The sequence below is a fragment of the Notolepis coatsorum genome (genome assembly GCF_963971535.1).
Source record: "Notolepis coatsorum genome assembly, chromosome: 9".
NCBI classification, from domain to species: domain Eukaryota; kingdom Metazoa; phylum Chordata; class Actinopteri; order Aulopiformes; family Paralepididae; genus Notolepis; species Notolepis coatsorum.
This window is the reverse complement of record NC_140173.1, coordinates 132661986-132687464: the sequence shown is the minus strand read 5'-3', so window position 1 is coordinate 132687464 and position 25479 is coordinate 132661986. Positions and strand designations below refer to the sequence as shown.

Below are 25479 nucleotides of genomic sequence, written 5' to 3'. Positions count from 1 at the left end.
GAAAAAGTCGGATCGGTGCATCCCTATTAATAAGTCATACCTGTTATTTAGTGTTATTCTTTGATCAAATGTCGAACCAGAGAATGAAAACATGTCTCCATTCCTATTTCAATTTTTTTTTGGGCTACCCCTTTGTTTACATTTAGATCACAGATTGGGCCTTTAACCAACCATGTACATATTTAATTCGACTTCAAAGACTTTATAGTTCTACTCTGTGTGTGTATAAATCTCACAGAGCAACTTAAGCTGGTGACAGGCTTATCTGGTTTCAAAGAGAAGTTTCAGTGCTTTTAGTTTTGTAGATAAGTGGAAATGTGTGTTTTAAGCCCAAGATACCATTTCCGGAACGATCCGGCCGAGAGCACAATGGCTCCCTTGAGGTTTTATGAGTCCACTACTTTATTTATACAGTGTCGCTATATCAAATCTATGATACACACGAGGTGGTACTCTACCACCTTAAACAATACCCTTGTTTAAAAAGAGACACTGTATCTGCACAGAATCTGCACCTGGCTCACTGATAACAAACTATCATTACACATGGGTAAAACAGAGTCCATTCTCTTTGGATCAAATAGCAAACTCAGCAAGGCCAACGGCTTCTCTGTTACAGTGGGGGACAATATCGTCACAAGGAAAGATGAAATTACATACCTGGGTTCCATCCTAGAGGCAAATCTTTCCTGTGACAAAATGGCATCCAATGTAATCAAAAAAGTCAACCAACAAACAAGTTTCTTGTACCGGATCTCCTCTCTAGTAAACAAGAATACCCTGAAGACTCTGGCAGGAGCACTCAATCAAGGGTACTACGACTATGCTTGCACCTCATGGTACCAAAGCACCTCAAAGGCACTAAAAACTAAATTACAAACATCTCAAAAGAAACTGGTCAGACTACTGCTTGACCTTACTCCAAGAACCCACCTCACCCCTGCCCACTTTGACAACCTAGGATGGCTTAAAGTAGACGACAGAATACAGCAACTTGCAATGGGCCTGGTCTACAAGATACACTACACCACTAAGGTACCCATGTACATGTCAAAATACTTCCCAAAGGTCAGTGAATACCACGACCACAACACCAGAAGGAGCTCCACAAATCATGTTAAACCCAGATTCGGCTCAAACAAGGGACTAAACACGTTTCACAATTATGCCACAACAATGTGGAACGCCCTACCCAAAGCTGTAAAGGAATGTGAATCACTACCCACTTTCAAAACCACTCTCAAAGAGCACCTACGGGAGACTGCAATTCGAAACAGGCCCCTGTAAATGTCCAAACCCAACCCCCTCCAATGTACAATTCCCCCCCACCCCGCCTACCCAACCCCCCCCCCCCAACCACCTCCAATGTACAGTTACCCCATCCCACCTACCCAACCCCCCACCCCCACCCCACCTACCCAACCTCCTCCAATGTACAGTTTCTTCCCCCTCAAATGTATATACTCTCTTTTTAGACTCTTTTTGTACTCATAAACAGTACTGTATATTTGTAGATCTGGTATGTCATAAATGTCATAAATGTCTAGATGCAACAGTACTGTCTACCTGTATGTCATGTATGTAATTTATGTTATGATGAATTGAAAATGGGGGACCCTGATGTAAACAAGACGAAAGTCTTTCCCTGGTCTGCATCCCCTTAACAATTGTGTGTATTGAGCTGTACTGTATTGTACCTGTTCAGGATTATTCAGATTATTCAGATTAAACCGAATATATATATTTATTTATGGATATATATTTAATAGTATTTGTATATCGTTTGATATCCCTTGTATATTCTTTGTACATATACACTGAATATCCCTTTAGTCTACTACAGCCCATAATAGTTCATTCTCTCATTGGACAAGAACCTGGCGCCAGCAGACAAGCCCCTTGAGTCAAGTTCAATAGTGCCGACGAACATGTCCCAACTAGCCCCGGTTCCGCGTAGGAATACGGCTACCGAAATACGAATGGTACTATTTGTTCACCGTGCATATAAATATGGCGCAAGTAAAGTAGAACTTTCTTTTAGTCCATTAGTCCTTTACCCTCCAACCTAGTAACAGACGTGAAGCCTCACCCACGACCCACGTGTGGTGCAGTATGGCCTGTTTGGCCCCAGAATGGGCATTGAGACCTCGTGTAGATTCATGGCTGAGTTGTCATAGTTTGGCACTGTACCGTCGAGTGGGACGTATTTCTATTAAGTTAATAATAGTCTATTATGTATGGTGCATCGTTCGGTTAGAGTTCTAAAGTGAGCAGCACCCCCATCGTTTCCTCGCGTTATCTAGAGTCTTGACCAGGCTGGGCAGACCACGCGTGGTGCTTTCATCCGAGGAGTTCTGGGCGAGGACGAGTGGACCTGCACATTGGATTACCTACCCGGACGACTGCTGAGCCTATACGGCATGGAATATCTATTTGCTTTGGGTGCTTTGATTTGTGGAGCGGATAACAGCCAACGCCGGTGAGTGTTGGAATTACCCCCGAGAGGAGCCCAGGTGAGACGGCGCTCAACCCAGACCGAGGCCGCCTCGCTTCTCCTTCGTTGTGGACCTACAGCCTACAGCTACCGTCTACAAGAGGGCCCAAGTGTATTCATCTGTGGATCAAGATCCTGCGGGCACTGTGTTCTGTACCTGAATTCTCCCCAGGAATCGTTGGCCAGATGGGATGCAGCTGACGGCTCTCCAAACCCCCCCCCCCCCCCCCTACTGACTTACAACCAGCAGGACCCCTTTAGTATCCCGCTATAATCCTTAAGTACCATCGCTATAGTTCCCTAAAGAACCAGGTTGTATACTTGCTTCCTGCGTAACCAGAGATTGGACATTCAGTGTTGATTTGCCTACGAATACTCATTTGCCTTACAAGTGCATTCAAATCATAAATGTAATTAAGTGAATGTTGTATATACCTTTTGCTATATTAAACCTTCGACTGTTATATTTGTGTGGACCTGATTTCATATGTGGGAAAGTGTTCATCATACTTAGATATCGTGTACTGTATGGCCAGAAGTTAAAGTACATCAAGCGGTAGTGGTTTAATGATACCATACTTATCAATACAGTCAGGGAATTGTACCCCTCAGTTACAGTACCCATTCTGCAATCTGTTAATACAATTTTCATTCAATCAACCATATCATATTTTAAACCATATCATATATACCATATCATACCATATCATATATATACCATATCATATATATACACCATATCATATATATACCATATCATACCATATCATATATATACCATATCATACCATATCATATATTGGCCGACATGGTTATTAGTATCTGTCTCAAAAACCCAAATCAGTGCATCCTGAACTTTTAGCCCAAGTCATTATTATTATTATATTATTGTTATTTTCCTTCCATGCCTTACAAATATCTCATAACTGGGGCTGGGTGATATGAAATTAATGTATATTATCACAATAACCATCTGGAGATGTTGATATATATATATATATATATCACATGCAAAATCACAACATAGATAATCCAATTACTGTTCATCATATTGAACTGCACGATAATGAAAGGTAACATTTTCTCATTTTGAGAGGAATTGTGGTTGTTATCATTCATTTTTAGGTGACAGAATTGTGCGCAACAATATCGTAACGATACAATACAAAACAGGATCAAATGTCATCTTGATTCATTGAACCAGCCTCACTCGTCATAACTAGTCACTCTGTTTCACACATTCACAGCTTTGTTGTTTGACTATTGCCGTGTGACTTGTGCAGTGAGTTGCACATGAAGCAGATGGTTTGTGAAGCCTCATCTATCATGTCTACCTCCCGCTGAGGCCCTGACTGTTGCCATGAACACATGAGGGAAGAAGTGGTTGCCGCCCAAAGTGTTTTCTTTTTTTTATCTACTTTTTTATCCCACCCCTAACACTGCCAATTGTATTAGTTTGAACGACCAGCCAAGCCGGAAGCAACGCTGAGAGCTGGGCTCGAACCCAGCATCTCCTGCGTTAGTGGCGAGCGCCTTGCCCACTGCGCCACTTAGCCGCCCTCCAAAGTGTTTTCTTTAGGTGACTCACTGTGTGGATGAATGAAAACTTTATTTAACAGATTGCAGAATGGGTACAATACAGTACGGCTCAATACATACAATTGTTAAGGGGATGCAGACCTGAGAAAGACGTTTGTCTTGTTTCCATCAGGGTCCCCCATTTTCAATTCATATAGACATGACATACACAACATACATGACATTTATGGCATAGGGACATATAGGTATTTAGTACTGATACATTTGTGACATAAACGGTATTCAAATATACAGTACTGTTACCCCTAGATCCTGACAGAGTATATACATATGATGGGGAGGGGACTGTACATTAGGATGTGTGTGTGTGTGTGTGTGTGTGTGTGTGTGTGTGTGTGTGTGTGTGTATGTGTGTGTGTGTGTGTGTGTGTGTGCGTGCGCACATGTGTACACGTGCGTGCCATGCAGGGGGCTGGGTGCTCTCTCAGATGGAGACAGTGATTCTGAGGACAGAGACTCAGAGCAGAGAGGAGAGACACTGATTCGATTGGCTCGTATAGGACCTATAGTTTGACCTCTCAACCTTTGACCTCTGGCGACGATGACCTCTAGTCAGTCAGTGACCCCCACATATCACTCACATGTGACATTTGTGCCGTAGAGATCTAATAAACCAATGTCCTGCCCCATGAAGATGGATGAAGATAGAAAGACTACATATTTCTCTTGTCTGAGAATTGTTTAAACTTCATTGCTCCAGGCCAGGGGAGATTTTAACATATTCTTACCTGGGAGCTGCCCAGTACAACCCCAATGTCTTCCACTGTTGGCCTCCGAGGAGCTACCACTGGAACTGTTGGGGGTTAAGTGCCTTGCTCAAGGATATGTCACTGGTAGCTGCTCTCTCTGCCCCCCTCTCTCTTTCTCAATTCTCCCGCTCTCCTTTCTCTCTCTCTCTCCCTAAATCCCTACCCTCTCTCTCCCTCAACTCCCCCTTCTTTTCTCTCGCATTCTCTTTCTCTCTCTCTCCTCCCTACTCCCTCTGTCTCTCTCCACTCTCCCTCTCTTAAGTGCCTTGCTCAAGGACATGTCACTCACTGGTAGCTGCTCTCTCTGCCCCCCTCCCTACCCACTTCTCTCTTTCTCAATTCACCCCTCTTTTTGATCTCTCTCTCTCTCTCTCTCTCTCTCTCTCTCTCTCTCTCTCTCTCTCTCTCTATCTCTCTCATTCTGTATTTCCATGTCCATTGCCTGTTACTATAGTAGTAGTTGTTGTAGTTGTAGTTGGAAGCCCTCCCTCTTCCCATAAATCAATTGCCACAACAGGGTCAAACATAATTGAATTGAAAAGAAACGGAAAGAGAATGGTCTTTGTTGACGTCGCCTTGTCTTCCCCCCGTCAGACAGCAGAGAGGGGCGTCACAGAGGAGGAGAGAAGGCCAAGGAGGACGGCCCTCCAGGCCAGGACCCCAGTTACTTCGAGATCCCCACCAAGGAGGGCCTTATGGGGGACAGCGGCATCCACGAGATCCCCACCAAAGACACGGAGGGCGCCGCCGCCATCGCCGCTGCAGGTGGGAGTGGACCTTTCTCTTCCTTTTTCATGCAATTATGTAGGTTATTCCTTTTTTTTTTTTACTAGTTTATGTCAATGTGTTTATAATATACAGTACATTTATACGTTCGGCAATTGCCAAGCTGTACAGAAAGTTCATTCATATAAAAATGTAAGAGGGCAGGGGAGAGTAACACCCCCCCCCCCCCCCCCCCTGCTGGACGCCATGCCCAACACCACAAGGAGCAGAGACAGTATCACCCCATCTGACCTGCATGGTCTGGTTCACATACCAGAATGCCAGGATTCTAATAATATTACCAGGCGGCACGGCCCTCTCCCTCGGCTTTAAAAACAGTTTCTGGTGGTTAACTCGGTCGAATGCCTTAGAGGCATCAATAAAACGCACTAACAGAGGAATTCTTACCCTTATACATACATATTAATAACTTCTTTCAAAGCATAGATACAAAGGTCAGTGCCATGCTTGGCTTTGAACCCAAACTGATTCTCAGAAGTGACTTAAACTTAAACGATCCAATAAAATTCTCTCTAAGACTTTAGAAAGTACACTGGCCAGTGCAATGGGTCGGTAGTTGTCCCAAACTCCCCACCTTTCCTGCCTTGTCCCTGATAACTGGCACCACAGTGACTGATAGCATGGAGTCCGGCAGCAGCCCATGTGTCATGAGGCCTGTAAAGCAGATAGAGTATGTCCTCCATGCTCTGTAAATAACTTATGTACATATACCGATATGCCCTAACATGTTACTTGTTTATTGCACAATGTTACTTGTTTATTGCACAATGTTGATTCTATTATATGTTATTTGCACATCGTTGCGGGCAAGACCACCCGCATTCATTGTATACTTGTATGCCGTGACAAATAAATCTCTTGACTTGACTTGACTTGAGAGCAGGACAGCAACCCTGGGGCTCGCATACTTCAGATGCTCTGCTGAAATATTATCGAGGCCACTGGCCTTGTTATCGGCAAGCTGAGTTATAGCTTGACGCACCTCGTTAGCAGTAACTCCAACTAACTCACTGTTGGGGATGCTTCCCACTTGAAATGGGTCACTCTGAACACAGTTAAAAACAGCAGAATAATGCTGGCCTCCACAGCTACTGTATGTTGATAGCACCAGACACTCCCTCAACCATGGCCGGTAGCAGCGTACTGCCTCGGTTCAAGGCCTTAACCTCCTTCCAAAAAGCAGTGACATTACACCTAAGAAGCTTCTCAGCCATAGAGTCTGATCTCATGAGTTGTTCATGTTTGGAGATATATTGAATGGCAGCTTTGTACCTGGCATGTGTATTCTTTCTATGGTCCCTGCCTGGGCCTACCTGCCAGTACCCAATCATTGAAAGCCTCCCTAGCTGCAGCATAATGGGGAGCTGTACATGTTTATTCCAACCTGGCTTACCTGCTTTCCTATTGGAAAATGTAATGTAGGGGCTACTGGCTTCACACAATGTTCTAACAATGGCATCATACATGGCACAAGGGGTCATGGTGGTGAGCTATGTCTTTACAGTTAAAATCTGAACACAGAATAGCATTGTGCGATTAAAAACACCTCATTAAGAAGAGCCTCAGTTTTCCCATAATAAAACAGGACATGCTGAGAGTTTAGACCAGTCCAATTTGACCCTAGAGCTGTCATTAACCTCCCTGGTCAACTCAGGGAGACTGTCTAAATCAATAAAACAAATAAAGGGGATGTGATGGCTCAAAGATGCCTCATACACAATCTCCATAGAGCGCAGATTGGCATGGGCATCGGCCGTGCATATACAGTGATCCAGCCAGGATGTTGTGTGCCAGGCTTCACTAAATATAAGAAAAGCTTGTCAGCTGGCAGAAGCACTTGGCTGGAAATTGTGAGTTCACTGTCGACACAGAATTGAATCAAATGCCTAGCAAATAGAGAACTTATATCTGAGATGTCAGCGTTCCAATCACCAACCACATAGACACAAGTACAGACATCCTCCTGTATGAAGCAGTTGATAAAAGCAATGTTGTCCATATAATCATCCTCATTGTGTAGACATTCATAAGGGGTGTATACCTATGTATAATATGATAGTGTACCATATATAATATGATAGTGTACCATATAATATGATAGTATACCATATAATATGATAGTGTACCATATAATATGATAGTGTACCATATAATATGATATGATAGTGTACCATAACTGACGCATCAAAACAAACCCGTCTCCCCATGCCTCCCCCATTACAGCTCAGGGCCACGCCTCCTTCACCATCGAGTTTGACAACACCTCCCCGGGGAAAGTCACCATCAAGGACCATGTGTCAAAGTTAACCCCCGACCACCACCGGTCTCGCTCCAAGAAGGCCGGAGCTGGAGGAGGAGGAGGTGGGAGGGACCTCAGCACCCTGCAGGCCGCCATGATGGCCTCGGAGAGCAAGGTGGCCGATTGGCTGGCCCAGAACGACCCCGCGCTGGTGCGCACCGAGTCCACCGAGGAGGACAGCAAGAGCATCAAGAGCGACGTGCCCATGCACCTCAAGAGACTGAAAGGTGGGGGTCGTTCTATCACTATCTCTCTCTCTCTCTCTCTCTCTCTCTCTCTCTCTCTCTCTCTCTCTCTCTCTCTCTCTCTCTCTCTCTCTCTCTCTCTCTCTCTCTCTCTCTCTCTGTTTCTTGGGTTTGGGTTTCTTTTCTCTTTCACACATGCACATACACACACACATGCATGCACTCACACACATATAGGGGAGAACAGGGATAGTTGTCACACTTTAGCGTGAATTGCTCATCATCAAAACATCTTTCAATAGTCATTCCTACATTAAATTGAAGCTTAAGATGTTGGCTTGAAATGTGTATCCCTCTCATTTTCCAACGTATTGTAACAAAGAGTTAATCACCTATCAAAGACACTCTGACACATTGTGACAACCAACCCCATCATGGGGATGGTTGTCACACACTATGGGGTTGGTTGTCACCATGTGTTTTAATGGGAAAATCTTAAAAAGAAGACAAGAAGGCAGAACTAAATTTGAAAGTTTAATTGCATTGACAAGTTGAGAAATACATAACTTAATGTATCTTAACATGAACATAAACAGGAAACACATCTTTAGGCCATCCTATATAACAAAATAAGAACACAATAAATCGGCCTAACAATAATAGCCTACACAACATGTGACAACCAACCCCAAATCAAATGTGACGACCAACCCCAACTGGAATGTCTTGATAGCATCAAGGCTAACAGCCATCTAACAACTAGTTAGCTAGCTAACAACAATCTAAACTATAGCTATCCCGTCACACTTTTTAAGGTTAATAATTGTTTCATTATAAACCAATTGTGTAAAAGCCTAGAAGAAAAATACTGAGGAGCGGAATATTTACAAATGGACATGAAAAACACAAAAAGTCCTCTCACCTCAAGTTCAGCTGTTTCACTCCAAAGATGACAATGTAGGTGAACTCTGACCCCAATTCTGGACATTTAAATACCAAAGTATGGGAGACAGGATCCTCTGGTGGTGAAATATAATGAATGTGACAACCTACCCGTGTGACAACGTCCCCCGTTCTCCCCTACAATCGCTCTCTCATACACACACACACACGTCACACACACACACACACACACACACACACACACACACACACACGTCACACAGTCACACTCAGATGTTTACCACTACTGCATACTGATACACAGCAAAATCTTCTAATTTAGAATATTGATATTCCATAATCAGATCATATAACCACACTGTGGAAGTATTATCAAATCCTACACATACAATTTTGCTCTCTCTCTCTCTCTCTCTCTCTCTCTCTCTCTCTCTCTCTCTCTCTCTCTCTCTCTCTCTCTCTCTCTCTCTCTCTCTCTCTTTCTCTATCCTAATAACAAAAAGCCCAAGCCCAAAGTGTTTTTGCACTCTCTATATTTTACACCTTATATATCACTTTTGCAAGACGGTCTAGTTTAAAAAATATATATATTTATTCATTCATTGATATTTTAAAGTGTGGTACTTGACTGGTTCGCTCAGGGAAATGGTCTTTTCACATATCCCCTCTGTGTAACACATTCACAGAGTGTTCAGAAGCTTACATTATCTCCTAGTCCTTGGGCCAAACACCTTTTTGGTACAAATTTATTTTTATTCCTATACATCCCTAGATTGTGTTTTGATATGATATACAGTTTGGTTTTGTAGCTTATTAGTGGTTAACGAAAACAGAGTTAAATAAGGCGCACCTATACCCTACAGGTGAATGCCTCATTATTGCGGAGGTATTATGCGGTAGGCGCGCGGAAGTTACCATATAGCTCAGTGGAGGAAGGTGCATTCGACTCAGGGTTTATCTCTACGGTGTTCAGGAGACTCAGGTGCATAAGAACATGATCATGATGATGACAACGCAGTTAGCACGGTATTTCACCCTTTGCGCATGCTTTGTGAAAAGCAAGGTTTGTTTTGGGGCTATTTGCCCAGGCATTGCGTCAGAAAAAGCAGCGTAATCCCTTTGTGAATTCACCCCCTGGTCTCTCTAACCACCAAGCCACCCTGCTTGCCCCTGTAGTCAGCCAGTCAGTGTTTGGCATTCCGCATTATCTGCCATGATACCAAACAATAAAATTTCACAAATGCTCAAATATATCTAACATAAAACAATGACTTGATAATAAGGACATTGAGAGATAATGAGGCCACACAGGAATCATCTTGGTTCCTCTCCCAGTCTTCCGTGTGCCGTAGAAAGTAACCTGTTCCAGGCGTTTTCTGAAGCAGTGCTTTCTTTGTTAGCAGCAGGGAGTTAATTCAACCCAGAGGATTATAGCAGCTAGCAGTCAGGAACAGTTAGCTCTCTCCTGCTCTGACAGCCACAGACATGGCTTAGTATGATCTCACACTGGCACAGTAGGCTCCTGCCACACACTGCTACACACTGCTACACACTGCTACACACTGCTACACCTACCTACCTACCTACCTACCTACCTACCTACCTACCTACCTACCTACCTACCTACCTACCTACCTACCTACCTACCTACCTACCTACCTACCTACCTACCTACCTACCTACCTACCTGCCTGCCTGCCTGCCTGCCTGCCTGCCTGCCTACCTACCTACCTACCTACCTACCTACCTACCTACCTACCTACCTACCTACCTACCTACCTACCTACCTACCTATCACTCCCATAGAATACCACCAAGAACACACCAATTATTACAGGGTTAGGTCGGAGACAAGCTGGTTAGATTGTCTTCCTTGTTATCTGCTTGTGTGTGTGTGTGTCCTTGCGATGCATCTTTGGGGTAAGGTTGACCATTGTGCTGAACATACAGTACATGCCTCTGTGTGTGTCTTTGTTCACTCCACCTTCAAGCTGCCAACTGCTGAGTGGGCTGTTTCTGCCAAGAGAACTGCTGTTGTGGGAGTGGACTAGACGGCAGGTTAGGCTGCTACACGCTGTGTATAGGCAGAGAGTGAGCTTGGTAGGGTAGGCTAGGCCCTCTTGCTGGAAGTGTATTAATGAAAATGTGGCCGGTAATTCATGATGTGTGATGGCAGGTGGTGTTGGGGGAGGGGCTGATAATGGAGAACCATTATTAGGAACGCTAATTCGACAGTGGCTCGGGAGGTAGAGCAGTCGCCTGGCAATCCGGAGGTTCCCGGTTTGATTCCATGGTTGCCTCCGCCGTCGGTGTGTGAATGTGAGTCAGTGAATGGGTAAAAATGTGAGTAACAAATTGTAAAGCGTTATATAAAAAAGCAGCCATTTACCATTAATTCATTACTGCTGGGGAAGAGTTACTATGCTTACTTGCTGACTGGCTGTTTCAAAGTGGAGCTGGCTGATTTAGTTTTTGCCTGACTAGCTGGCTGACCTGCTGACTTAGCCTACTTGCTGATTGACTGACTGGTTAGCTGGCTGGCTGACTTAATGACTGGTTAGCTGGCTGACTGACTGTACAGTGTATAGTAGTATTTCTAGTTTTAGGTGTGGCTTCTGAGCTATGCTGGCCTGGACTCCTGTGCCAATGCTGGATTCTTCAGCAGTTAGAGAAGAGAGAGAAAAACCAGAAAGTATTGAACTGTAGCTTGAGTTTAGTAGAGAGAGACCAATAGAGGATTAGAGAGGGAGAGAGAGAGAGAGGGAGATGGAGGGAGGGAGATAGAGAGAGAGATAAATAACATGAGGGTGTAACTGTGAGAGAGAAAGGGGAGAGAGGGAAGGAGTGGGAGAGCGTAGGATGGAGAGAGAGAGAGAAGTGAGAGAGTATTGTCTCTGGTGGACATCTGGATAGAAACACGAAGCAGGTAAGATGTATATGCTGTATCTCTATCTGTCTATATCAGTAAATATATCTAAATCTTTCAAATTCTTATTTAAATTTCTTATTATGTTTGTACTGTTATTCTATTTAAGGTTTTTTTTTTTTTTTTTTTACTGAGCAGTACTGCTCTACTGCTCTATTTAACTTCTTCTGCAGAGTACATGTCATGTACAGTTTGTATGTGGACAAATGAACCGGAACTTGAACTTGATTAAGAGAGATGAGATGAGTGGAGAGGAAGAGAGTGGAAGAGAGAGGCTGTACTGTCATGTTGAGTGTGTGAGAGAGAGGGAGAGGGAGAGAGAGAGAGAGCGTTGTGAGAATAAGGAAGAAGAGAGGAGAGACTTGTCTGCGGTGGAAGGAGAAAGAGAGGGAGGGAGGGATGGAGAAGGAGGAGGAGGGAGTGTTTCTTTTTGTGTTTGCTTTTTGTACAACTGTGAATATAGTTAGAAACCAAGCCAGATGAGAGAGAGAGAGACTCTATGCGAGGCTACACTCTGGAGTTGCTGCAAACAGTTTGAGTGTGTGTGTTTATTTGTGACTGTGTGTGTGTGTGTGTGTGTGTTATGGGGGGTAGTAGAGTCGCTTCAGTGCTGATTCGGGGAGCGTGTGTATGCGCGGCAGCTGTGCGGCGTGCGTGCGTGCGTTTTGCGTGTGTGTTCGAAACATGCTCGGCCCTGATCTGCAGCACAGAAATGCAGCGTGTGTGAAAAAGGTGAGTGAGATTCAGGTTGGGGTGTGTCAGCAGCAAGGGAGGGGGAGAGAGAGAGAGAGAGAGAGAGAGAGAGAGAGAGAGAGAGAGAGAGAGAGAGAGAGAGAGAGAGAGAGAGAGAGAGAGAGATGAGTAGGAATTGAGAGGAGGGAAGCAGAGGCTGTCTATCCTCTAAGCTTTTGATATCCAGCCTATCAGGTGAGTATTCCTCCTTGTTGCTATGGGGACCCGTCACACTGTGTCTGTACTTTACACTGGATATTATGAATATACTGCAGTAGGAACACAGTGGGCTTTTGTCTTGTTGAGCTGTGTCCACTGGCAGTGATGTACTGTGATTGTTGTTGTAAGTCGATTACGTGTTCTTCTAGATTATTCTGAAATACTAAGGTATTTCCATCAGATCGTTGTGTCTTGTAGATTTTGTGTTTTACCTAGAAATGTGTGTAATCATCAAAATTTGTAATCGGCCAATGTTGAAGGCCTGTGGCAAGATATACAGAACAAGGGTTACATGTGTTGTTTACACTGGTGTGTTTGTGTGTGTGTGTGTGTGTGTGTGTGTGTGTGTGTGTGTGTGTGTGTGTGTGTGTGTGTGTGTGTGTGTGTGTGCGTGTGTGTGTAAATGTTTCTGCTTGTGTCTTCGTTGTGTTGATGCAGTGTGTGAGAATTTCTGCTTGTGTTCTGCAGTGTTTTTCTCTATGTACCATATGTCTGTGTTATAGTAGTATATTTTTGTGTACTGATGCATTGTGTGTGTGTGTACGTCGTGTGTGTATGTGCACGCGGGTGTGTGTTATTTTGTATTGGTGAGTGTATGTGTGTGTGTGTGTGTGTGTGTGGCAGAGGTCAGAGTGTGAGTCATGGCAGTGCAAGCAGGGCAAAGCTCTGGACAATCACAGACACTTCTGTTGTGTTGTGTTGTGTTATGTTGTGGTCTCCCAATTGGTCTTTTGTTTGCAGGATAGAGCATGAAAGAGCTGTTTGTGTGTGTGCGTGTGTGTGTGTGTGTGTGTGTGTGTGTGTGTGTGTGTGTGTGTGCGTGTTTGTGTGTGTGTTTTTTTGTGTTCATAGATTTATTTAAATGATATTTTTACAGTATCGAATATTTTGCTGATGATACTAATTTACTTTGTTCAGGGGAGGACATAAAATAATGATTGAAAACAGTAGAAAGGGAATTGATAAAGTTAAAGAAATGGTTTGATAGGAATAAGTTGTCTCTTAATGAAAACAAAACTAAATGTTTGGTATTTGGTGGTGTTCCTACCGACTGTGAAATTAAACAGAATTTAAATGGAACCGAAATTGAAAGAGTATATGAAACAAAATTCTTAGGTGTGATTATAGATCACAAACTCTGTTGGAAGCCACATATACAATATATCAAAGGTAAATTAGCCAAATCTGTACAAAACAAGGGAGCTGTTAAATCAGAAATGTTTGCATATATTGTATTTTTCACTTGTTGTGCCAACACTCATATTGTGTTGAGGTCTGGGGGAATGTTTATAAAACAAATATAGATCCTATTATTAAACTACAGAAAAGAGCTATTAGAATAATAAACAAAGCTAGTTTGTTAAACAACACACTGCAGCACCCACTTTACCACTTTAGACACTAACACACTTTATATTTATTGGTAAGGAAATCAATCTCATTCCTTATTGCACCTCATTGCACCTCATTGCACCTCACCACCACAAGGTGGCACCACAAGCTAAGCTATACCTCTCACAATTTCTACACTGTACTGTACCTGCACTGTATATACTGTACATATACTGCATATAGGTATATTGAACATTTTGTTGTTTACACTTGTTTACGTACTAGCTAGTACACTCTCAGGAGCAAAACAGAAAGAAGCATTTCATGCAAAGTATTCTGTATTTCTGTATGACAACTAATAAAGACACTTGAAACTTGAACTTGAAACTAGTTACCTTGAATCGACAAATCCATTATTCATAGTCCTGCACATTAAAATGTGTAGATATGGTGTACATAAAAACCTTGGAGATAATTTTTCGTGCTAAGAGTAAGAACCTACCAGTTTGTATTCAATGTATCTTTCAACCAAGAGAAGGAAAGTATAATTTAAGAGGGTTGTGTATTCTTAAAACATGTAAAAAGGTAAGAACTAATGTAAAAGCTAGATGTGTTTCAATTTTGGGAGTTAAATTGTGGAATAGTCTTAGTGACGGGTTGAAGTTGCGTACTTCTCAGGGGAGATTTAAAAAGGCCTTAAAGGATCAAATAATTCAGGAGTACAGTTTTAAGTAAAACATCAAACATTTGTTTTGTTTTTTTTCTCTTTAAAATTTTTGTATATCTTGCAGCATATTTTAAGTTTTTCTTTCTTATATTAAAGTATATTTAGTTTTTAAGAATTGTAAAGGATAGGCAAAAATAAGCATGTGTTTCAGCCTATTCCTTTTTTCGGTCATTGAGTTTGGATTTTGTGTGTGAGCTTACTTTGAATATGTAAATATTTTTTTTTAAACACAAGTGTGTTTCTGATTGATCTGTAAACAAAGACAGAAAATTAACTATTCATCATCATCATCATCATCATCATCATCAGATATGGTGAATATATATGTAATGGTGTGTGCTGATCTAAGCCGAATTACTAAACACCATTCACACTGCCATTGATGTTTAAAATACTCCATGAGACTTGAACGCTGCTAGGCATATGTTAGGATATGCATATTTGTGGCCCTTAGGCAGGATTATTCACATATTATTTCAGAGAACTTGAAGAAAGATGAAGTTAATATTGGCAGGATTAAGGAGGCTGTTTTCCAGCAGTTTCAACAGGACTGTTGAGATCTGGAGTAAGCCAAAACTCAGTATTGAGAATTAGGTGAAATATAAACTGCCCAAGAGGAAAAGATCTCTGCATGCCCAGATTATGTCTGGAATATTGCCTTTACATTTGGAAACTGGACGTTGTGTTGGCACTGAAGAACAGGATCGGCTAAATTTAATAAATTTTGTTTTATACTGTCCACTGTATCGTGTTCAAAGAAAGGGTCTGTTTGATAAGATAAACAGTGAAGATCTTGATTATTATATTATATTATAAAGTTGCTATATTATATATCACAAGAAAACGGACTTTGTTATATCGAGATAACAAATGAATAGGTCGTTATCACAATACAACATCACCTAAAGTCTGTTATTATTATCATTATCATTATTATTATTATCATTATCATTATCATTATTATTATTATTATTATTATTATTATTATTATTATTATTATTATTATTATTATTATTATTATTATTATTATTATTATTATTATTATTATTATTATTATTATTATTATTATTATTATTATTATTATTATTATGCTGAGTGACCGTGAAGACACTTAAATGTTGTTGTAATTGTGTGTCATGTAATCCCATGTGGGATGGGCCATTTGGATGGTAATATCATTAATTCATTCATTCATCCATTCATTCATTCATTCATTCATTCATTCATTCATTCATTCATTCATTCATTCATTCATTCATGTAGCTCAGCCTTTCTCTAACATTCTACTACTGTGGGGCACAGGAAGGTTCCTGGTATGATCCCTAACTGCTCCTGATGAGCAGGTTGGCACCTTGCATGGCAGCCTCTGCTGTTGGTTTAAGGATCTGTGAGTGAATGTGAGGCATACGTTGTAAGTGCTTTGAATGAATATAAAGAAATGGCACTATATACATGCTGTCCATTTACTACAAGCCCAGCACTTCAAACTTCCAGTTATTCAGTTGGGTGCGCTTGTTATTATCTCCTGGGTGCTCCCAGTTGCTTTACAAATTTGAATGGCTTGCAGTAGAGTAATACAGTAACATTACTAGTTTCACCCACCCCATATTTCCACATCTTTTAAACATCAATGGCAGTGTGGAAGGTAGACTGAGATTTACCAAAATATGTCATGCACTTTGTACATACATGCACACAAAATGTGTTAATGTCAGGGACTACCCCTGGCAAGTGGCAATGACGAGAAGTCAAAATCAGACTGGTATGGTCCTTTAATAATAAAAAGCTCTTCAGTGCCTCTACAACTCTGTAATATTTTAATTTACCAATCTGCAATTTGAAAGGAAATCTAGTGTGGTGCCAATTTCGTGCTTCCAGGTTGAAACTAACGTGATAAACTAACAATAAAGTTGATATTTCCATTTCAAAACAGTAACGTAAATTTTTTCAGGACATATACAACCATTCCCACTGCGTATCATTTCAGTTTGTCGGCTTGATAGCATGTTGTTTTGACTACTTATCTTAGTAATGAATGACTTCATGTGAAAAACAAGTCTCGATATTCCCCTAAACCAGAGGTGGGCAACCATGTCTTTTTGGTCAAATGGTAAATCTCAAGGGGTCTCTCTGAGTCGATCGCTGGATGAGCTGGAAAACAGACAAAATCATCCATCAAAAAGGTTGACACCCTAAACACCAAATGTGGTATCTTTCTAGTTCCAAACTAACTACTAGCTATGGGGCTTCAGTGAGAATCTGACACTCTAACTTGGGAATGAATTTATTACATTGTGGGTGTATCCCAGACAATCCAGAGGACTAACCGCATGTAGTGTACCATCCATGTGATGTCATGGGTTCAACGCCCGTTCATGACCCGTCCATGTCACATGACATCGCCTGTTTCTCCACTCTGTCCTCTCCCTCTGCATTGTGCGCTGCGTTGTATTTGTGTGTGTGTGTGTGTGTGTGTGTGTGTGTGTGTGTGTGTGTGTGTGTGTGTGTGTGTGTGTGTGTGTGTGTGTGTGTGTGTGTGTGTGTGTGTGTGTGTGTGTGTGTGCTCTTGTACTTATATCCCTGTGAGGACCACATGTCCCCACAAAGGTAGAAAGATAAAGACATTTTGTCCGGCCCTGACTTTAAAATAGACCATTTGAGGGTTAAGAGTTTGGTTTAGGGTATGTTTAGAATTAGAGGTAGGTTAATCATGTGCAGTAACTGTAATGGTTAAGGTAAAGGCACAGTAACTGTAATAGTAAAGGTACAGTAACTATAATGGTTAAAGTAAAGACACAGTAACTGTAATGGTTAAGGTAAAGGCACAGTAAATGTAATGGTTAAAGTAAAGGCACAGTAACTGTAATGGTTAAGGTAAAGGCACAGTAAATGTAATGGTTAAAGTAAAGGCACAGTAACTGTAATGGTTAAAGTAAAAGTACAGTAAATGTAATGGTTAAAGTAAAGGCACAGTGACTGTAATGGTTAAGGTAAAGGCACAGTGACTGTAATGGTTAAGGTAAAGGTACAGTAACAGTATTTAATCATAGCTTTGATCATTTAATCGTGCTACTGCGGCACGGTGGTGTAGTGGTTAACACTGTCGCCTCACAGCAAGAAGGTCCAGGGTTCGATTCCCCCTTGGGGACCAGGTTTCCATGATGCCAGGTACCCAGGTGGGGTATCTCCCAGGCCTTTCTGTGTGGAGTTTGCATGTTCTCCCCGTGCTCTCAAGGGTTTCCCCCCCGATAAGATAAACCCAATGGAAAAACATGCACAACAACAGATCGCTAACGCTGTGGCGTCTTTGACGAAGACGGACAGGAGCACTTGGATTGGTCCCCTGGCGCGGCTCACGTTGACGCCTGTCTGCTCCCGGCTGCCCTTGGGGGGGAAGGACGACGGGATTGGTTAATCGCAGAGACGAATCGCATCGGCGAGCCTACAGAGACAATGCATGCGTGTGTGTTCCGGTGTGTGTGCGTGTGTTGAGGATAATTGCATGCCAATTAAAGACCTCTGAGCAGGTCCTGCATTATTATATTATTATTATACTTGGACGAAGGTTTTCCCAAGTAAGCCTGTTAGTCATTTGGAAATAGGGCCTATTAAACATAATGAAAAAGGGTCTCAGATAAGGAACTGGTTTAGAGTTAGTGTTAAGAACTGTTATTAACTGTTTTCTCAATAACGTGGCTGGTGATGAGTAGAAGCCCTTTCCTAATGCATTGATGGTTAAGTTACTAGCAGCTCGTTTTTGCAAATTGCGGTAAATTAGAGCTGGAATCAGTTGTCTCTGCTTGACTCCATCGTTAGGAGGCAGATCCTGGAGTGGTGTGCCACTAGTGGCTTCCTACATTTCTTTCTTTCTTTCTTTCTTTCTTTCTTTCTTTCTTTCTTTCTTTCTTTCTTTCTTTCTTTCTTTCTTTCTTTCTTTCTTTCTTTCTTTCTTTCTTTCTTTCTTTCTTTCTTTCTTTCTTTCTTTCTTTCTTTCTTTCTTTCTTTTTTCTTTCTTTCTTTTAATTTGATGCATTGTGGGTAAAATGAAATGTATTTGTCCTCATCAGACAGTGAACGGTGAGGAGAGAAAAAGAAAGTAGAGATATGTATGGTGGTTTGGTTTGGCCTGAGACTGGAACCCACGTCCTGCTCTATTAATCTCATATCCACACACTGGCAGTAGGCTCTAGTCTAGTGCTACAGTAGCATCCACTGGGCCAGCAGCAATAGTGTGTGTCTCTGTTACCCTGAGTGGCAGAATGTTTCACTAGGGCTGACTGACTGACTGAGTGTGTGTGTGTGTGCGTGTGTGTGTGTGTGTGTGTGTGTGTGTGTGTGTGTGTGTGTGTGTGTGCGCGCGTGCGTGTGTGTGCGTGTGTGTGTGTGTGTGTGTGTGGGCCTAGCTGTCAGATCCAGTGGCGTAGCTTGTTCCTGAGCCTCCATCATAAAGAATGCCCTCCCCCATGCCCCCCTTCTCCTCTTTCTTCCTCTCCCACTCCTTGCCTCTCAACCACCCCTCTCTCTTTTCCCACTACTTCCACCTCTCTCATTCCCCCCACTCCTCTCCACTTCTTTGCTCCCCCTAAGCCTCCCCCTCCTCTCTCCTCCAGCCTCCTACTTTCTTTTCTCATCCCACTCCTCCTCCTCCTCCTCCCATCCCCCTCTCCTCTCCTCTCTCTGCCAGTGGAGGGGGAGGTAGACCCAGCGTCATTGTGGGTGGCATGTCTGGATTAGTGTGGCACGCTGTCTGCCCGTTGCACAGCACTAGGAGGCTAACTCCACTAAGAGACTGTCTGTGATGGAAGCGTAGACATACAGCGGTAACGCCGTGTAGACAAGCTGGCTCGCTGTGCGTTTAAGGGCTCTTATTGGCAGGTAAGGGGGGAGGGGGGGGGGGGGGGGAGGTTAGATTGAGGTCACAGTTCAAAGTTCCTTGGATGATTCTTTTTTTAACAAAAGTCATTTGCTTTTGGTGTTTTCTGCATGCACAAATAATGTGATTTCTTTTTAGATTCATTGAGGCTTAGAGATAAAAAGTAATTGGCAGCACTGTAATTCTGTGGATCCAGTGTGATCCAGCTGTGCTTTTGGTGTCCTTTGCTAGTATATATATATATACACACACAGTATACACTTAGATAGGAGCATCAGCAACTGTTAAATGCCAATGTAAATGTAACCCTCCATGTAGGGTTAAAACTACAGCTATATTGTAAAGAAATTGTTGGTGTCATTGGGGACATTTTCTGATACAGCATCGCCTAATACCTTCTGCCCTATCCTCAATATCTACAGAGTAACTCAACCATGCTCTCTCTCTCTCTCTCTCTCTCTCTCTCTCTCCCTCTCTCTGTCTCTCTCTCTCTCTCTCTCTCTCTCTCTCTCTCTCTCTCTCTCTCTTGATTTTATTCTGTTTTTATTGCTAACCCTTTTTTTTACACAGGATTTTAGCCTGTACCTTCTGGCAGGGGGACTGCCAATGGAAATTAGCCTTTTGGCTAAAATTGGGTGCATTTACATTTGTAAAATGTTTTATTAATGTACACTGTCCCCCTTGAACAAATAAAATAAACCTAAACCTAAACCTCTCTCTCTCTCTCTCTGACTGATCTTACAGGCAGCAAGCATGAGGATGGCACCCAGAGCGACTCGGAGAATGGGCCGGGCCTGCGCTTCGCCAGCCGCCGCCACGCCCTCGAGGAGCGTCTGAGAGTCGCTCACGGACAGACGGGGGGCGGAGGGGGTGGAGCCGGCACGGTCGCCGTAACCTGTGCTGCCGCAGCCGGGGGGGCCGTCCCCCGCACCGCCTTCATGATCGAGTTCTACGACGAGGAGAACCACCGCAAGCGCAGATCCTACTCGTTTTCCCAGACTGCACCACTGCTGGGGGCGGGGGCTGGCGGGGAGGGACTGTGCCCCCAGCCCCCCTCCCACCCCAAAGTGTTCAGCATCTCCACCTCTGCAACCATCCACACGGTCTCAGACTCAGGTGACACGACTTGAACACCATCCATGTTACCGTATTACATAACGTAACATTGTAGCTGCACAGGTGATGTACTGCGTTTGTAAATCAGCCGCATTGCAATTTATCTGTGTGGAAATATAGAAGATCTAAATGGCGGTGTGATCTCTGGGTGGTGTCGTGGTGAGAGTGGTCTCTGGGTGGTGTCGTGGTGAGAGTGATCTCTGGGTGGTGTCGTGGTGAGAGTGATCTCTGGGTGGTGTCGTGGTGAGAGTGGTCTCTGCCAGGTGGTGTCGTGGTGAGAGTGGTCTCTGCCAGGTGGTGTCGTGGTGAGAGTGATCTCTGGGTGGTGTCGTGGTGAGAGTGGTCTCTGGGTGGTGTCGTGGTGAGAGTGATCTCTGGGTGGTGTCATGGTGAGAGTGATCTCTGGGTGGTGTCGTGGTGAGAGTGGTCTCTGGGTGGTGTCGTGGTGAGAGTGATCTCTGGGTGGTGTCGTGGTGAGAGTGATCTCTGGGTGGTGTCGTGGTGAGAGTGATCTCTGGGTGGTGTCGTGGTGAGAGTGATCTCTGGGTGGTGTCGTGGTGAGAGTGGTCTCTGGGTGGTGTCGTGGTGAGAGTGGTCTCTGGGTGGTGTCGTGGTGAGAGTGGTCTCTGGGTGGTGTCGTGGTGAGAGTGGTCTCTGGGTGGTGTCGTGGTGAGAGTGGTCTCTGGGTGGTGTCGTGGTGAGAGTGGTCTCTGGGTGGTGTCGTGGTGAGAGTGATCTCTGGGTGGTGTCATGGTGAGAGTGATCTCTGGGTGGTGTCGTGGTGAGAGTGATCTCTGGGTGGTGTCATGGTGAGAGTGATCTCTGGGTGGTGAGTGATCTCTGGGTGGTGTCGTGGTGAGAGTGGTCTCTGCCAGGTGGTGTCGTGGTGAGAGTGATCTCTGGGTGGTGTCGTGGTGAGAGTGATCTCTGGGTGGTGTCGTGGTGAGAGTGATCTCTGGGTGGTGTCGTGGTGAGAGTGGTCTCTGGGTGGTGTCATGGTGAGAGTGGTCTCTGGGTGGTGTCATGGTGAGAGTGATCTCTGGGTGGTGTCGTGGTGAGAGTGATCTCTGGGTGGTGAGAGTGATCTCTGGGTGGTGTCGTGGTGAGAGTGATCTCTGGGTGGTGTCGTGGTGAGAGTGGTCTCTGCCAGGTGGTGTCGTGGTGAGAGTGGTCTCTGCCAGGTGGTGTCGTGGTGAGAGTGATCTCTGGGTGGTGTCGTGGTGAGAGTGATCTCTGGGTGGTGTCGTGGTGAGAGTGATCTCTGGGTGGTGTCGTGGTGAGAGTGATCTCTGGGTGGTGTCGTGGTGAGAGTGATCTCTGGGTGGTGTCGTGGTGAGAGTGATCTCTGGGTGGTGTCGTGGTGAGAGTGATCTCTGGGTGGTGTCGTGGTGAGAGTGATCTCTGGGTGGTGTCGTGGTGAGAGTGATCTCTGGGTGGTGTCGTGGTGAGAGTGATCTCTGGGTGGTGTCATGGTGAGAGTGATCTCTGGGTGGTGTCGTGGTGAGAGTGATCTCTGGGTGGTGTCGTGGTGAGAGTGATCTCTGGGTGGTGTCGTGGTGAGAGTGGTCTCTGGGTGGTGTCGTGGTGAGAGTGATCTCCGGGTGGTGTCGTGGTGAGAGTGATCTCTGGGTGGTGTCGTGGTGAGAGTGATCTCTGGGTGGTGTCGTGGTGAGAGTGATCTCTGGGTGGTGTCGTGGTGAGAGTGATCTCTGGGTGGTGTCGTGGTGAGAGTGGTCTCTGCCAGGTGGTGTCGTGGTGAGAGTGATCTCTGGGTGGTGTCGTGGTGAGAGTGATCTCTGGGTGGTGTCGTGGTGAGAGTGATCTCTGGGTGGTGTCATGGTGAGAGTGATCTCTGGGTGGTGTCGTGGTGAGAGTGATCTCTGGGTGGTGTCGTGGTGAGAGTGGTCTAAATCATTGAACTTGTGCACCTTCACCAAATAGGATGAGGACCATATATCAGAACAATATCAGAAGATACTAAAGTAAACGTTCAAACCAGCTCTTCTGCTAAAGTGATGATTCGTTGCTACAACACTTAGGGCTAGATCCACAAAGAATGGATTGCACGGAGCAAGTTGCACCCTTATTTACAATTCATTATTAATTGAAAATGGGGGACCCTGATGTAAACAAGACGAAAGTCTTTCTCTGGTCTGCATCCCCTTAACAATTGTGTGTATTGAGCCGTACTGTATTGTACCCATTCTGCAATCTGTTAATAAAACGTTCATTCAATCAATCAATCTGCACAGTGATTGATTGAATGAAAATTTTATTAACAGATTGCAGAATGGGTACAATACAGTACGGCTCAATACACACAATTGTTATTTCGTCTTGTTTACATCAGGGTCCCCCATTTTCAATTCATAATGAATTGTAAGTAAGGGTGCAACTTGCTCCATGCAATCCATTCTTTGTGGATCTAGCCCTTTAGCAGTTCACTACATGCAGTTCAATTACTAGTTTAACACTAGTAATTAATGTTGCCGTAGTTGGGGCGGTAGACCTAAATTCAATGCAAATCAAACACACCCACACATAACTCTTTCAGTTCAGTTGTTGCTATTCGTACATTTACCTACATGTATATTCATACTGTATATACATTTTGGAATGTAGTTTTGGGTCTAGTTAAACTACTTTTACATTGTGAATTGAGAATTTTAGGTTAGTTCCCCGCATCCCTCTGCTCACTGTCCGTTCCACTCTCTCTACAGGTAGAGGCCCCGCACCCATATCAGCCACGGTGGCGGCGGGCGCTCCCACGGCCGCCCGTGTTCTCCTCAAGCAGCGGTCGGAGGACCCCAGCATCGGCCGGAGCTCGGTGGCCAGCACGGGGCTTCAAACGGGCAGCCCCAGCAGCCCCAGCGGCCCCAGCGGCCCCAGCGAAGAGGCTTCGGCTGTGGGGAGGGGAGCCGGGACGGCCGGGGGAGAAGTGGAGGACGACCAGAGTGACAAGGGGACCTACACCATCGAGCTGGAGAAGAGGAACCCGGAGGAAGAGGAGGCTCGGCGTATGATCGATAAGGTACGGTTGATGATTATGTAAGGGATAATGTATAGCTACGAGGTCATTGTCGCAAAATAATTGACCGATACGGAGTTCTGGAATATAAACGCAGTGAAGGTCAATTATTTTGCGACAATGACTGAGTATAGCTATACATTATCCCGCTTATTACATGGCTAACTTACTATAACAATATACCTAATTCATTTTACACCATCGACAAGACGAGATCAAATGCAGACGCAGTTGTTCTGTGGCTCCTCTGTCATCGCCGACAGCCGGCAGGTGTGTGGTCTGATTGCACTGATGAGTGCAGCTGTGCATATGCTGAGCTTAGCTTTCGTGACTGCGACCAAAATGCTTGATTGTGATTGGTCAATAGCGCTCTGTTACCCGTATCAGCGGTCATTATTGCGCGTTGCCCATGACAGCGGTCAGTTATCGAGAAATAACTGACCGCCGTCAGGGGCAACCGAGCGCTATTGACCAATCACAATCAAGCATTTTGGCGAATATTAAAACGCCATTGAGAATACTGTTCTCTGTGACCCGCCTGGGTCCAGCCTGCTTTAATCAGATGCCAGAAGAGAAACAGCCACAGTAATGGAGGCGCTGACTTTCTCTTTTGTCTGCTGCTTAAATAATAGATAGCAGTCGACTAGATAGCAATTCAGGATTCTATCCTATAGACCTAGACAATTTATATCCTATAGGGAACGAAAGAGAGAAGGAAGAGAATGAGAGGGTGAGAGAGAGGGAGATAGTCTTTTTCTTTTATGTTTTTTTTTACTAGTGCAGTCCCTGTTTGGGGGCATGGCCGTACATTTTTGGAACGGGCTAATTGCTTGTGAATTCATGATGTGGCCATTCGGAAGCAATTGGCTGTTCAGAACGCAGGCCCCCCAGAAGTGTTGCTTGCAGCATTGTGGAGACTCGCGGTATGGCCACTCACAGTGTTCTCGAGAATCGCTCACCCGATCAACTTCACACTCGACACTGCACTTCCTCGGGTCCTCAGAAATACGCCTGTCAAACCTAAATGTAAGGTTTGTTGTTATATAGCACCACGATCTGGCCAAATTACACACTAAATTCGACACCGGACAGCCCTGGGTCCTCACAGTCCTGAAGCCGATCTGATGAACGTTTTTTGAGATATGAGAAGGACAGACAGACACACACACTATAGCGCCACAATCTGGCCAAATTCGACACCAAACCCCTCCCCCCCTCCTTGGGTCTTCAGCAAAACACCCACCGAGCGTGAAGCCGATCTGATTCTCGAGATATGCGAAGGAGAGACATGCACGCACACACACAGACAGACAGAGATTCATTCTTTTATAGTTAGATACAATGAAGTGTCATAATGATTAATATCACAGCCTCTCTGTTGAAAAGCAATTTTTTTTCTATCTCTGCACGACATTATGCATCAGCCGAGTCCCATTCACTTTGAAGCTTGTGTGCCTTAGAGCAGGGGTTCCCAAACTTTTCAGGCCGGGGCCCAGAAAATAAGGCGTCAG

At 44.2% G+C, this 25479-nt stretch overlaps 1 protein-coding gene across 5 annotated transcripts in view; it reads left to right on the top strand.

Annotated features, from left to right (window-relative positions):
* The window catches only part of cep170aa (centrosomal protein 170Aa), a 132234-nt gene that overhangs the window by 75420 nt on the left and 31335 nt on the right, over positions 1–25479 (top strand). For all 5 annotated transcript variants that reach the window (XM_084322123.1, XM_084322126.1, XM_084322124.1 and 2 more), the window contains exons 9-12: positions 5437–5607; positions 7852–8154; positions 20569–20940; positions 23661–23971. In XM_084322123.1, coding sequence (XP_084178249.1) covers positions 5437–5607; positions 7852–8154; positions 20569–20940; positions 23661–23971 — 1157 coding nt within the window. The remainder of the gene's footprint in view (positions 1–5436; positions 5608–7851; positions 8155–20568; positions 20941–23660; positions 23972–25479) is intronic.